Below are 16,241 nucleotides of genomic sequence, written 5' to 3'. Positions count from 1 at the left end.
TTTTTTTATTTGTAGGTAACTGTTTAGCCAGGCAAACAAATACAGAATTTTATATTGATATTTAAGAAGTCTTAATAACTTATATTCTAGAACTTTTCATGCAATGTTATTGTTTGGCTTCTTGCAATATTCTATCMATTACAACATAAAGGTTCTACAAGAAGGTGAGCATTCTTGGGGCTTTTTTCCATTTTSTTTGACTTCTTATAGGAAATAAGAGGTAAAGGAAAGGACATATGATGTACATCAACATAGAATTCTATTAGTTCCTAAACATTGTAAATGAGAAGATGAACATTGATGTTTTGTTCTCTGCTTGGGAGACTGTGTGTAACTRCACCTTGGCCATTGGTGCATTTGTTATTGAGAACTATTAGCCAAGAGGTCTTTTGTTTATTTTGCCAGACAGATGGCAAATGATCCTGAGAAATGTGGTGGTGGTATGTATTATACTTGCTTGTTTTTCTTGTTCTGGATGTGGATGCAGAAATTCTGTGAGCCACTGGTCTAGCTGATACAATAGTCAGGACTCTTAAAAGAGTAGTCTCAGTATTATATCCATGTCTTGCTCATGTAGAAGTAAAGACAAGATGCAAGGGGTGTGGTTTAATCACACCTCAGTTTAGTCAGCTCAACCATCTTGGATTTATGGGCATAAATTTGTACAGTGCMGATCTAGATCCTTTCTTTAGTCATTTCATTCTGATGTAGGGTTGCTATCAGTCCCCTGTTCCCATACAGCTATCCCCAGCCAGTTACTGGGACTCTCCTACATTACTTTTAATCCAAATTATAGSATGTCTGGAAAAGAGTTTGTTTCTGAGGTTAATAGCTGAAGTACACCAAAGACATAATTCTTAGTGCATTTAAGAGTCAGTTTCTCCTAACTTCATGTTCCATTTCAGATTTTTTGATCCAGCTTAAAGATGAGTTTTAAAGTGAAATAATAGAGTTCCTTGTTTCTGTGGTTGTGGTAGAAGGCATGCTAGAGCTATCATTCCATTATATCACCTTACTGCCTCAAAAAAAAAATTAGTTTCTTTTCTTTATTTAACTTCAACCTCCATGTCTTCAGGTTCTGGGGCACAACTTTTTACTCTTGGCAATAAAGTAAATATTGAATTAGTTGTCTTACACAGCTTTAGTCTTATACATTGTTTTGTTATTGTTTGAGCAAAATATTATCTGCTTAAGTGAAAGGTAGCATTGATTTTACTATTAAATCTGTATAGAACAACTACTTATAAGTTATGAGAGAATACCTGGGCAGATTTCTGGGAACAGAATATATCAACTGTCTGGGAGGGAGAAAGCTGTTTGATCATCAGTTTTGATTCTACTGTTTTGTGACTTCATTTACAGAAAAAATTAACCTTCCCAACAGAGTCTTCCTCAATTAACTTGCCCTTGCCCACAAAATCTGAAATTATCTTCTTTTGAATTATTCTTCCAACAGCAAGCTCCTTTTCTTGTACCTAGATGCAGTAGACATTTCTTAGACACATTTTATTTAAATAAATTGAAAAAATACTGGAGAAGTACTGTAGAGAAATAATTTTGTTGCTTTTCTAGCATATAATGARAACTGATATTATGATTGATATAATGCACTAATTAGTAGTTAATTAAACATGTTTTCTCTAGAAACTTCATGAGATAAATACTCTTACAGTAGTAAGAATTGAAATCCCAATAAAAAGTAATCTTCACTTCCAAATTTGAATAATGTGTTCCATAATATAATTACSACAAACCTGTGTAAATCATTCAAACTTCTTGAAAAAGTAGTTAGTGTTGATTGTTAGGAGCCATGCATTTTGCACCTGTACATCATAAATTCACTATCATTTGCTCCTTTTCCTACTTAAAAAGAAAAAAAAAAAAAAGGAACAAAAAGACCCCTGCTTAAAAAAGAAGGGAAAACAAAAGAAAAGACCTTGGAAAGCATCAGAGCCTTTTGTTTGATGTGTGGAACGAGATTAATGAAAATGAACTACTTTATTAGTTTTTAAATAGCTGGCATGAGCCAGTGCTGCTGTCTGTACTTACCACAACTTTATGTACAGAACATGTTTTGAAAACATGGTAATTTTAGAATTAAGATTGTTTCTTTGGGGGGATCTCAGATTCATGAGTATGTTTCTTCTGTGTAAGGACAGTTAGCTAGACAATGCCAAAACACAATAGGATTTTATATTTTAATGAGTAAAAGGGAGGTATTCCACATATTCAGCTCTTTTCCAGATGTGTAAGCTTTGTAGCCCCTTCACTTACTCTAGCATGGCATTGTGACAATTTGTCCAGAATGTCTAAAATAGGCAAATATTGGAAGGGAATTTGTGTTTTCAAATATCAAAAATTTATTCTAATTTTATCACTATTTATATTAGTAAAAATCCCAGTTAGTTTCTCCTCTCATACTTCTGGAAGTAATGGGGTTTAGTTGCACTGTTTGAAGAAAGGAAAAACACCTAAGTGAATATTTTTTTAAATCTTGAATAATTTTAAATGTCGTTCCTAGTCAACAGTACATGCTCAAATTAATCATGGAATTTTAATGAATGGATATCAAATTATTTTCATGTAGTAAGACACACCTGCAGCTTGTTTGAATACCAGGTTTAAGGTGTTAATAATCAAAATTGCTAAGTCACATTTTCTTAATGGTATTTGAKAGGTGGAAACTTCACAAAATGGTTTTCTACTGGCACCGAATGCTTTGGATGGTGGGAAAGATGGAAAACAGTCTCTTWAGGCATAGGATTGTCTTTTCTGTCTGTCATACACCCGTTTATACAATAAAAAGATGTACATTAATTGATTGAAGTTGCTGTGTCATCATACAGTAGGATGTTTATTTACCTAAAGTCTCTAGGGTGAATTATAGAAGAACAAATCAATTTGGGTATTTCACACTTGCAAATACGTGTTTACAATACATTTTGTTTGATTTTGAAGGCTAAACATTCAGGACAATGTGGAAATGATCAAGGTCCGTAAACAGCTGGCTGAAAAAAGCAATGCTCTTTCAGCAATGGAAGGAAAATTTCTCCAGATTCAAGAGGTAATTGCAATTTGATGAGTAACATTCCTGTACACTTGTCACATAAGCGTGCTAAACAGAAAAAAAAAATGCACACAGTTCTTCTTTCAGAGTCAATACTGAGTAAATGAAAATGAATCACATACTGCATTACACTCGAACTACTCCAGATGGAGTAGGGATTTTTGGTCTTAATTTCTCTTTTTTCTCAGAAGGATCTAGTAGGTCTTAGTGATCTCATCTGCAAAGTCATRCCAAGCAGATTATGAAGAATGAACTGAATTGTCTGGGTATGGAAAGAGATCCCTGTTTAAAGAGAGGACTTTGACTTAGATGTACTGATTTACCAAAAAGCAGTACCGAGCCACTTCCACTTTATTACCCTTTGCTAAAGTTTGGGCAGTTTGGCTGTTTTGTTCTGGCATTAGGATTTAAGCCCTGTTCATATGTTCATGGAAATTATTTTAGGGGGCTACTTTAAGTAACAATTTTCTTTATAAAAAGAACATTTTTGCGAAAATGTCTCCAGAACACACAATTTCATGGTAGCTTATCTGTACACTTTAATTATACAGCTTTTTTCTGCTTTTTCCTGTATGTATTTGGAGAACTGCATGTGCATACAGAAGTGGTATGATAATAGCTTGGAAATGGGAGAGTTCCTCGAAGGAGGAATCCTAACTGCARTAGAGCTTTGTAAAGTATCTAGCCTTATGAAGTGGAAGCGATAGGTTTTCTTATAAACTCTTAACTTCTGTTTGCTTGCTATTAGCATGCTAAATAACATTTGTGCCATTAGGTTTTTGTTCCAGTTCCTTTTTTTCCCATGTCTGTTTCTGCATTTTGTTTTGCTTTGCCTCCCTCCCCCTCTTCAGAGTAATTCCTGTATTTTCTCTGCCAAACTGAGAAAAGCATTAACATGGCTTTTTGTCTTCTTTAAGTGATCCACAAACTGCTCCATTTTAGATCTCTCCCAGTTTTGGCTAAGGATGGGAGGGGCAGAGCCTGGAGATGTGTGATCATGCCCAGGTTACTATTACCACCAAAGTTATCACTGCAGGGTGTGGCTTTAGGKGGAAGGAAAAGGCAATGTGCAGAGGAACTACGGCCATTTTGTTCCTTTTTACGGGGAGCAGGCGGATCAGTGGTTTGGCATGGATGGTCCAACTTGAAGGGTTTGTCCACCATTGTTTTTCCTTGTCTTGGACTTGGGGGGAAAAGACACCAGCTGCTGTATTGTCTRCCATTCCATCCTTGTCTTCTGAAGCCATTTGGTGCCAGCTGTGGTAGCATTGGGTAGGTCAAGACTTCTGTGAGCATTGTTGCATGTAATCACCCTCTTTTGCACACTGTTGTTATTTATATTGTTGCTGTTACTGTTTTTCGTAGCTCAGTGTTGTTTTCAAGTAAATTTATTTCAACCCATTGCCTTCTGTCCCTCTGTCACTGGAGGGGGTGGAGGGAATGGGATTGGCTGCTTGAAGGCTAATTTCCAGCTGGTTTTAAGTTACAACAAAATAATGGATGACCTTTTGGTAATGTGCAGTGAACATCAAGTACTTATGCCACTTCCTTGGCAGCAGCTGAATAGARCCATGTGCCTAGGATTCAAACTGTTACTTGAAGATATTGTTTGAAATATACRCAGTGTAAGTTGCATTTTTAGGAACGATGAGTGTGTTTTCTCTCTTTTTTTTATTACAAGAGAGTGGGTTCTATCATTTTCCCRTTTCCAATAATCTGGATGTTTAAAACATGTCTACTAACTGTGAACTCCAAAATTTTTAGTTGGCACATAAAGTAGTTACCAACACAGCACTTCAGTATTTTATGTTTATCTTGATAKGTTTTTTGTCGATATATTGAGTTCATTCTCATTTATTTTGAATTTCTACCAATTAMATTTACTTTGAATTTACTTTTTTAAATTTACTTTGAATTTCTACCCATATAATTTGCCTATGTTTATCTTTGAACTTGAGTCAGCCCAAAGTGAGAAATTACAGAATGAAAAGAGCCTATAATCCTAGTCCATCTAATGTAGAAGTTGAGCTTACTACCAAAYAAATTTACAGGGCAGTTTTATTGCTAAAGACTTTTAATATAACCAGGTGAATGATGGAATTGTGCAATCTGTTTAGAAGAACAAAGGATACTAAAACTGTTGGATTATGTAATTGATTCTATTAATCAATTTTGTATGTTTATTGACTGTAATTAGAGACTGAGCATTCAAGAYTTCATTATTTGTAATTTGAAATATGCTAATCTGTGCAATTACAATTTCCTTGAACAATCAGTACAGTTTCACAGCAATAAGAGCCATTAATTTTCATTTGTGTAATATTTCTAGGAAGTCTGTATCAATTTTCTTTACCAGTTGAGACACTGGATCAAGTGGCTCAGCAGATTGTGAAATGTCTCAACCCTAGAGTGTTCAAAGCTGGGTTGGATGAGGCATTGAGCAACCTTGTTGGAGTGGAAGGTGTCCCTCAGCAGCCAGGATTGGTACTGGATCATCTTTTAAGTCATATCCAACCCATAACATTCTGTGATTCTTTAAATGAATTCTTTCTAACTGACAGCAGTATCAAGACATGCTCCCCAAAGAAATAAAATTTCAGACTAGAAACTTTAAACTAAAATTATCATCCCAKTTGTTGGCATGAGCTGTATCTTCCGCCACTGTAGGATAGCAGGATAGAAAACAATTTGGGCATAATGGAAAAAAATGCACAAAGAAAAAACAGAAATAAAAAAATGTTAAAGAAAAGAATGCATTTTAAAAAAAAAAAAAAAAAAAAAACTAGGGTGAACTTATGGTCAAAATGGTCAAGAGAGTAGGAGAGACACTGAAGGAATAGAATTAAGTGGAAGCAAGAAGGTTTTTCAGAAACAGATACTTTTAGTGAGATGTTTCAGTGGAACAAATRCTAATTGGTTTCAGCTGTTTTGGAAATTAAGGAAAGAGATGAGAATGAAATGGTGTATGAAAGACAGCTTTGCCAAGATGGGTTTTTGTTTTTCTTTGTGTATTGTGTGTTCAAGTGACACAAATTACTGACATGGAAGAGAATTTTGGGGAAAAATAGAAACTGCGGGATGGGAAAGAAAGAATGAGTTTGCTTGGACAGTTGGAAGGGTTAGAGACTACGGGTTCTGATTTTGATAAAAGAAAAAATTTTGGAAATAATATGAAAAGAGTGAAAAAMCCCATTATTTTTAAGGTGTCATTTTTTTGTAATTATTGAAATAGCATTCACAGATAGAGGACAGAGCAAGAGGAGCGCTGAAGAAAGACTGTTAAAAATTGATGAGTAGTATACTTATTTAAGTTTCTGAAATAAGATTGACTGCTAGTATTATTTATTCTCCATGATTTTTATCTTACTGAGAAATGAAATATAAAATACTGAGGATMAAGTTGGTGATTTGTTTTTCATTGGTTTTTTGTTCATTTCCAGACTATTAAGATTGCATGTGAATGTAAACAATTTTTACAGGATTCACATTTAGCTTCTCCATTTAAATACTCTGGAGGAATATTCTATGGAAAAAAAGGAAGCTAACCACTTTCTGTGTAAAAGCATTAAACATTGGCTGTATTCACATATGTATTTGGCATAAATTCTCATACAATTATTTTATTAAGCAGGAGATTGGCCTTTCAACTATTTTGTCTCAAGTCATAATTTGAATATGATTTACATTGAAATTTATAATGAATGAGGCTTATTACAGGATTGTGGAATTAGGCAGTGTAATATTAACTAATATACTGGAAATAGGGGCTCTATCAGCATCCTTCATTTAATATTATTATTTAATAACTTGAATGTACTTTACTGTAATCCATRAAAGTAAATTAAAATGTAAAGGAAACCAGAAGTCCCTTATTAAAGTGTTTCTAGCTGGGAAATAGAACTGAATGCATGAGSGTTGTGAAAGTATTATGTATCTRTAATTATATTWGTATATGTATAAAMRTTTATATGTGTGTRTATATATATATGTATATAAATATAAGGGTTAAGAGAGCTGTGGCAAGTTCTGTGATTAGCATAGATGTGGGCAACATTGATTTTTGCTTGCTGCTGCAGTTGTTTTTGGTTAGTATGTCCAACCACTGTAGCCACTGCAAGATCTTTTAATTGCTTTTCAGATACATTTCTTCATCATTTTCATCATGAGTAAACTGAGGGTTTCATGTTCATGAGGGCAACCAGAAGGTCACCTTCTCTGGCCATGTGGAGTGAAACATAATTCAAGAATGTGTCCTGCTGACTACATTGAGAGCATCTATTCAGTAGTGCTGTGAGAGCCCCCTGTTGAAATATACAGTGTGGGAACATTCTGCTAGGTGGGATTTTGACACTCCTTCCTTCCTTTTCATAGAACCTAAAGAACTTGAAGACCAACCATGATGCTTTATTAGCAAAAGGTGATGAACTGAATATACAGCTTAAAGAGGAGCGGTTAAAGTGCTTCCATCTTCAAAAAGAATTGCAGTCAGTAACTATTTCAAACAGAAGGACAGAAGAGGTGAGACTGTGTTCAAGAGATCTTGAACCTGCTTGAGGTAGTACATATAGATAAGGGAAGAGTTAATGATGGCATACCTTTTAATTGTGGAAATGTGAATAGATGTTTCCAATACATTTAGAAGACTGACCTAGTAATAAATATATACTTYTATCCCATTTTAAAGCAAAAGTAGTGGCTGCTGCTTGCATTCAATAGAATTAGCCTGGGCCAATTAGTCCCTGCATCAGTGTTTGGATAATATTTGAGGTTAGAGCATAGGATTTCATGTCAATTCTGATGCTGAATAAGTGGTTTCTTAGCTGAAAGAAAATCGTACTTGATTTGTTGGTAGTAGTTTTTTTTTTTATATTCTTTCAATCTTATTTCATTCCAGTACTGTATCGTTATATCTGWTTTAGTTCAAATCAATTACTTCTGTTTCTTTGTCTAGCGGCTCTCAGACTAGTGTCATCCATATTTAGGGCTAAAACTCAAGTGGTTTATTCCTCATTCTCTTTGGTGCATGAGGAGTAAGAGTCTGCAAGCTTACTTGTTTTTTTCTTACATTTTGTAGTAACTTAAATTTAGTTTTACCACCTGGTTTACCYATTTTAAATGTATTCTGCATAAACCAAGTTTACCAAACCTTTAAACTATTGTCATGTATGTAGGTATCTTCTTGGTAACTCACAACTTTAAAGTTATATTTTGCTTTAGTGAATATTTTGAAAACAAGGATGTATTGTCGGTAATGCACTTAGGCTATTAGATTTTTATATTATTTTGCAGGAGAGAATGTGATTAGATACTGTTGCACCACTGCAACATGCTAGTCCCACTCCATATAAACATGAAAAAGATTGTTTGGGCCAAATGTAAATTCATGTGATTAAAAAAGATGTTCTTTTGAAGCTTCTAAGAGGCTGATGTATACCCTGAGATGTGCTCAGTTAGATAGAGCAGAGTGTTAATACTGCCAAGGTTTCATTCCCAAATGGGACATTCACTTTAAAATTGGACTTGATGATCTTTGTGGGTCCCTTCCAACTCAGAATATTCTTTGATTCTGATTTGGTGTAAAAAGAACAAATGATAGCTTGACAATGCTTACAAATTATTAAGTGTTTGTCTTCACACATTCATTGYAATTTCTTTTTGTGCTCTGCGTCAAATGTAACTTCCTTCTTCATTTTAGTTACAGGAAAGAATAAATGATCTAGAAAAAGAGAATGAACTCTTAAAAGAAAACTATGATAAGCTGCATAACAGGTAAGTTATGTTTTTTTATATATAAAAATTTATGTTCCTGTCCTGTTGAATAGGTCTTCATACACTTCATACACRTGCTGGAATGTGCATATTGAGTGTTTGTGCACACGTGTAACTACGTTCRTGCTGCAAGCTTATCATATCAGTAAGGGTGTATGGAAACATTTGAAAGTGTATATTTAAACATTTAAATCTTGAATTTATGGTGTTCTGCTTGTATGTCGTCTSTCCTATTGAAATGGACCAACTTGTTCTAATACTCTTGAAATAGTAGGTTACTATGAAAAATGCAATTAAAGAGGAGTCTCTTTATTTTGAACATAAATGTAAGAAGTTCGTATTTGAATTCCTCATTTTCTTTAGAGTTATTGTTGAAAGAATACATCTAAGTAAATACATGGTAATTTGGGTTTGTTTTGGTTTTTGGGATTGTTTTTTGGTGTTTTTTTTAAACACAAGGCTGTTTGAATTTTTATCTTAAGTTCTTCTAGCACTTCTCAACAAACCTATATAAAGTCTGATATTTAACAGCTTTTCCACTATTTTTTTGAGGTGTGGTTTGTTTTACAATAGCTATCATTTCACTTCTACTGATATAGAAAAGAAGTAATTCTAGCCAATTGCCACAATCATGTGAAAGAAAAAAATTACGTCCAAATGAGCTTTTCCTTTATTATGAAACTGATTTTTTGTACTAAAGAGAGTTAGAAAATAAGACACGTGTCTTAGAGTTACCTACTTTCTGAGCAGATATTAAAATGCTTAAAGTCTTCCCTTTTATTGAAATTATTTCTTCTCTTAAAGTGTTTGGCTTGTCAGTGTGATATCTGTCAAAAAAATACCAATGACTAAACACTATCTGAGTGATATCAAATTTTGTTTATAGTATTCTTGCAATATTTGTTAGACTTCTTTCACTGTCTGTGGTGAAATTAAAAATTATAGGAGTTCAAATAGCTTAAAATAGTTTTTTATGAGGTGTAACAGTTGTATAATCACAATATTCGGAGTCTTGTATGGGGGCAGTTGATAGGWTGTCTGTCACTTAAAGTAATTGTTGTGGGTTTCTCCAGAATTCGATCATATTATAAATATTTCTGATTATGATTTCTTTTTCTCTTTTATCATTATGGTAAATAAGAAAAATAACTCTTACTAACAGRTCAACTTAAAATATTTCTGTTCTACTTAAGTTCATAGTGAGAGAATTTAAAAAGATGTCTAAATAAATGCAGATAAGCTTTGTTACTATGCAGTAACCTACTGCAGATATGGCTGTTCTTTCATCTAAAATTATCTGTCTTCTCACATAGTCCCATTTAAATGTTGATTCATGTTTCATCATTCCATGTTGTTATTTAACCCCAGCCAGCTCCCAAGCACCTCAGAGAGGCTTGCTCTCCCCAACAGTGGTTTGGGGAGAGAATTGAAAGGSTAAAAGCTTGTTATGGGTTAAGGTTTCTCCTTTTGTTTCCTTTCTTGGGGAGTTTTTCTTTCTCATTTTGTTGCTGGGATACACTGATTGCCAAGTCATTCTTTTAATGGCTGGGCAATTGGAGAAGACAAAAAGCCCCACCCGCCCCACCCAAAGGATCTCCCTGAGCACTCCTGCCTGGCAGGTTTTTTGTTTTTGGGGTTTTTTTTTTTCTATCCCTCTTTTTGGAGAGGGGAAAGTTCTTGCAGGAGTTTTGGGCTCGGGGAGGGTGTGTTTGTAGGTGGCTGAGGGTAACTTCTCTTTCTGCCCTGGTTGGTTCGGAGGAGGAAGGTAGACCTGCWGCCTGCRKGGGGAGAGCTTGACTGCTCTTTTCTGCAGAGCCCAGCATCTCTGCTCTTTAGTTCCTGTTTGCTGCACTGTGATCTTCTGCCCCTGTGCCTTGCCAAGGATCCCTGAGATTCCAGCTGCAGTGGTTGAGTTCTGCCACATCCCATCTAGCAGCCACAGGATTCTGCTWGTCTCTTTTCTCATCTGGCCATTCTGGGGTTTCTTGCTGTCCAGAGGAGCACTGAGATTGGCRTTTCCGCTGTGAGTTTGCAGAAGAACTTTTCTCCATCCACCTCTGCTGGTTTGTATCCACCATTGGCGAGGTGGGAGATATGAACGTAGCCAGGGCCCGCGCCACAGCGCCCCCCGCAGCCGCCAGGGAATCATCGCGCCCGCCCTACCCAGCCAGGAGCCAACAGCGCCCCTGCCGGCTGGGACTGTAACTGCACCAAAGGGGAGGGTGTGTCTCTGTGTGAGGCTGTCATTGGGTTTGTGGTTGAGTTGGTTKTTGGTATCATTGTTATTACTTGCTTCACCTTGTTATACATATTAGTAAAAACTGTTATTCCCTTTTTACCCATATTCTTGCCTAAAAACCTGTGATTTTCATTTTTCAAAGCCATAATAATTCAGAGGGAAGCGGGTCATATCCACCACTCCAAGAAGAGTCCCTGCTTTCATTGGCAAACACCTGTCTTGCAAATCAAGACAAAGCTAGAAAAATTGTAGATTGATATAAAGACARTTTAATAGGGAAAGCAGATCCGTGCACACAGGCAAAGCAAAACAAGGAATTAATTCCTGGCTTTCTAGGGGCAGGAGGGTGTTCAACACCTTCAGGGCCCCATCACATGTAACRGTKACTTGGGAGGACAAACRCTATCACTCCAAATGTCCTCTCTTCCTCCACCTTCCTCTCACTTTTATATACTAAGGAATATTCCTTTGGACAGCYCTCTCAGCTGTGTGGCCTCCCAATTTCCCACACACCTCTAGCCCTCTCTCCAGAATGGCAGTATGAAAACCAGAAAAGGCCTTGATTATCACAAAGCCCTGCTCAGCAATAGCAAAAGCATCTCTGTATTATCATCCCTGTGTTCAACACAAATCCAAAACACAGCCCCATGCCAAACACGAGGAAAAATAAATTACCTCTGCCACGGCCAAAACCATCACATTGAGTAATGAGAAATTAGAAAAATAATAATTTCATTGTAAACACTGTTTAATGGCCAGGTTTTTCAGTTTCCCATTTTCACAATGCAACTTTTATCTACCACAGCTTACTTGTTGCTAGTGGTGGGTAGGTAAGTGTCCACAGGTGCTAGATAATAAATACTTTTTTTTTTTAATAGAGGAAAAGAGGCACAAACCCATCCTTTGCTGATGTTATTTTGGGGAAGTTGATAGCAATTTTGCTTAAGCCAGAACTGGACCTGAAGAGTTTGCAAAGAACAAGTGTGAATGTGTCAGTTGACTCTTATTATTTACTCGGTGCTCAAGAAAATAATACATTTGGATAAAAGGTTTGGAGGAGTGGCTTTCATATGACCTTGGAAGCAAATAAATTCTTTCAAAGGAAACAGTGCGCCATGTGGTTGACTATTATAGTTTATCCAGATGGTTTCAACTCCAATGAAATAAAGTAAATGCAAAAGAAATTCCACATGAATCTTAAAATTCAAATGAAGAAAGCAACACAAGTGGACTCAATTCAAACCAACATAAACATTAGCATTATATAAGCTTGGATGAAGCCTGTCTTCTAAAATGTTCTTCATTTAAATCTTGAACTACTATCCTAGTAACTCCTAATGTTGTTTCTGACAGTATAGTCTTCTGAAAAACTGAATCGGATGTAGTTACATCTTTATGTGTGGTTATTGTACCTAAAGCTAATAAATGCATGTATTGTTGTCATTAAAACTTGAAAGCATTTTCAAAAGTGTGAAAACTAAGGGTATTTGATACATTTTTATATTATTTATTCTTCCCTTGTGGGACCAATCAGAACTTACATTTACACATTTAGAGAACACACTGTATCTTTTCTATACCTAGGCAGTACTATGGAATGATARTGGGTGCAGAGCACTATTTTCTTCAAAATTATAGGAGAGTGAAATATGTATTACTGCGGGACTTAGAAGCATTCCTTAAATTCATGCATGCTGTAAAAGACAATCTGTCAAAATATAAGATGGTCTGTGCCTAGAGAAATGTATTAAACAGGTCAGTTGTCTTATGAGAAATGACAAAATACAGGGAAATAAAACTGTTTTTAAGAAGACCACAAATCTGGAAATCTTGCCATATACTTCAGAGTCTGCAATTCATGCTGTAATAGTTTTTGTTTTTTTTTTTTCTTTAACCGCAAGGTTTTTCTTCAAGTATTTTTGATATAACTGCGCTTAAAAGTACTCAGAACCACTGCATGTAATCACCCATGAGAGCAGGCCATTCTCTTTGAATCCTCAGGTACAGTCTACAAGGCACTGTGGGCTGTCCCTTATGCAACACATCTTTCTTCTCCTTTGGTTTGTTGGTTGAGTCTTGTTACATTGATCTCTGAGAGAGATAGGTTGCAAAATAGACTCCAGAAGATTTTTTAATACATTTGTATATCTAAAATATAATTTTTGTTAACTGGTGAGCTTCAGCACCRGAAAGAGTTGAGGAACTGACTCCTTATTTAAAAAAACCTGCAATTTAAGATTTTTTCACAGAATATATAAGTGAATAAAGTGATTTATGATTTATTAAGATGGCCATTTTTCTAGTCAATAAGAATGCAATCATTGAACAATAATAATATGAAGAGCAGAGTACTCRCTGTCTAAGTTATAGGAAAGCATATTACATTGCTTTTTCTTTTTACCTGCAAGGAATTATACTGCAAATTATATAATTATTTTAATTTCWATCTGAGTTACACATTTTGTTGTGGTTTCAGTAATTCTAATTCTGTATTCATGCATTCCTTATTGYAAGTAGATTGGCAATTTACAAGTAAATAATGTTAAAGGCAAAATAGTTATTCTGATTTCTTCTCCCACATCTGTTTTTTTATTTCTTYGAATAAGAGCAAGATTACTTTATATGCACTTCTTAATCAGTATCAGAATTGTTGTTTTACAGTGTGAGAAAACTGTAAAACTTTGTGATCAACATTTCTTTGAATGGGCAACTGACCTTATGTTCTCCATGTTTCACAAATTTAAAAGAAATCAGGTGGATGATCACAATTCTCTGCATGAAGAGGGTTTGTACACAGAAAAAATGGCTTTGTAGCTGTCACTTGCTGWGGTTTGCAGTTGTGGATTATTCTGGGATATGCATCTGAATTCCTTTTCTATTCTGCAAGTGTTTCTATTCCGCATGCTACAAACTTTTTAACATTGGATCTCTAAATTAAGGCCAATTCTTTTGCTCATCCTACAGACTTTCATGTTTTTTAACTGCAGCCTGAGAGAGCCACCTTGGTTTCAAGAGCAGCAGTGTATTTACGTAGTCCCTCAGCTACAATGACAGTGGTCTCTGTGCCATGAAAAGGTTTTTTTTCTTTAATATTTTCTGATGAAGATGATTTCTAAAGGTTTTKCATGTAACATATGTTTTATCGCAGTGTCTTCAGTCTGCCCCGTGAACAGCAATGGAAATCAAAGGAACAGCAACTGAAACTGCAGATTGCTAAACTAGAGACAGCTATGAAATCTGATTTAGCAGACAAAAATGAAATCCTTGACAAGATCAAAGTAGAAAGAGGTATATTTCTGATAAAAAGCCTARTATTTTCTCAAAGTGTGAGATGACACCCATGCTGGAGTTGAGATAYACTGCCCAGAAAAATGTAGTTTCTGTTGTTGGTGTTTTCAAAGCTGCGTTTTCAGTGTGAATTTGCTAAATACACCGAAGTAATTACTATCTATTAAGTGCAGAAATTGACCCAATACAGAATATTGACTGAATGTAGCTCATAAAATTTCAGCTGTATTCATTCTTCTTCTATGGGTTTAATATTTACTCTTTATGCAGTATTTCTTCTCTTTGCTACATTGAAAGTCCTTATGGAAAAGAGACCCATCTGACAGTCCCTCTCAAATTATAAACCTCTATTCTGTTCTCTGTACAAAGCTACATGAATCCCATATAGGCCCTTGACAATGTTTARTTGTTTTTCAATGTTATTAATTCAGGATTCTTTTATATTTTCAGTATATACTACTTTTTATTTACAGCATTTTACATTTAAAATAACAGTTTTCTTTTAATCTAGTTAACAGATTATTTCAYAGGTGTTTTCCTCATGCTGTAGTACAACTTCTTAGTGAATACTGATCTTGCAATCTCTTTTTTAATGTAACACTGATTACCRTAGCAAGTTTACAATTACCRTATGAAGTTTACAAAAGACGAGCAYAGGCAGAAAGTGGAAATAGTTAATTTAGAGATGATTCTTCAAATGTGTATTTTTAAAAGGTGTATTTCTATGAACAATTTAATGGAATGAAATGGGCCAACTTGAGAATAATTCTTATGATTATGGCTTGAGTTCAGCATGTGGTTACCATTAGAATTCTTAGTAGCTCTGCTGATTACAAACACCAGATTGAATATTTAAACATTTTATTTGACCACAGCACGTGTTTGCAAAATTAGCCTTAACTGATACTAACATAAAGATGCTTTAAGCTACATTAATATGAAGTTACGACATATTAACTGTTGTTACTTATAGCTTGATTATGAAAAAGACTGGTACTGCATCATCTATCCTTCCTGTGGGCATTATGTTTAACTGTCAAGTGTTTACCATCCCTTCCCCARGTAGCTTGTTGTACTCTTAAACTGAATCACCAGGGTACTACACTTTCAATTTCTATTGAATTGACTTGCTGCACCCAGAGTAGATGTTCTAATACCCTTCAGGCCTCTCTATCTAGGATYTGATTACAGCTCTGTCTTTCACAAAACATGGGCAGTATGACTTTCTTCAGTCATGTACATCATGTACCTATCTGCCTTTGCTGCAYGTTCCTTTTGAAACTTCAGCCGGAGAATTGAAATTAATGCTTGTCTTAACCTACTCCCTAGAACTAGAGTACAAATAATGTCTTWTCTACCCTCTCTAGTTTGGCATATGAATCTTTTACTAAATTTCTTTTCCAGGTGTGAGAAAGATGGTACAATAAATGAAGCCTTGAAAATTCTTAATGCTACAGGAGATTAACATCTTGACATTTTCTGTGTCCTYCTTCAGTATTTTCCTTTTAGAATKACCTTGTAATTTGATCTGAATGTTTTAGTTTCTGGCCATAACATCATAATGTACTTTGTAGTACTTAAGTATATTTAGACAGAAAACTGARTAACACTGACTACATTTTCCTTTTTTTTTATATTGTATTTGCAGAAACTTCATCACCCTTCTACCTGCCCCATTTCCGTTAGACATTTATTCTTGTGCTTCTTGTCTTACCAGCATCTTCCACATTCTCAGCCATAAATAATAATAGCTGTTTCATTCGTGTTCATTGAATCTTACTAGCATTAGTGTTTCATGAAAGTGTTAAAAGACTTAGGTAAGCTAATACAAAATCTAAATTGAAACAATTCCTATAGCAAGGATTGGTGTCACTTACC

At 35.1% G+C, this 16,241-nt stretch overlaps 1 protein-coding gene across 10 annotated transcripts in view; it reads left to right on the top strand.

Moving 5' to 3' along the window:
* Window positions 1-16,241, top strand: part of RPGRIP1L (RPGRIP1 like) — a 61,752-nt gene that overhangs the window by 18,406 nt on the left and 27,105 nt on the right. For 9 of the 10 annotated variants that reach the window (XM_057375014.1, XM_057375007.1, XM_057375012.1 and 6 more), the window contains 4 exons: window positions 2,959-3,064; window positions 7,439-7,585; window positions 8,763-8,836; window positions 14,224-14,363. In XM_057375014.1, coding sequence (XP_057230997.1) covers window positions 2,959-3,064; window positions 7,439-7,585; window positions 8,763-8,836; window positions 14,224-14,363 — 467 coding nt within the window. The remainder of the gene's footprint in view (window positions 1-2,958; window positions 3,065-7,438; window positions 7,586-8,762; window positions 8,837-14,223; window positions 14,364-16,241) is intronic. The other variant, XM_057375010.1, reaches the window with a different exon arrangement.

The sequence above is a fragment of the Malurus melanocephalus genome, unplaced genomic scaffold (genome assembly GCF_030028575.1).
Source record: "Malurus melanocephalus ecotype Western Australia unplaced genomic scaffold, MMel_1.1 scaffold_237, whole genome shotgun sequence".
In the NCBI taxonomy this organism is placed as follows: Eukaryota; Metazoa; Chordata; class Aves; order Passeriformes; family Maluridae; genus Malurus; species Malurus melanocephalus.
The sequence above is the reverse complement of the archived record's forward strand: the minus strand, read 5'-3'. Positions and strand labels throughout refer to the sequence as shown.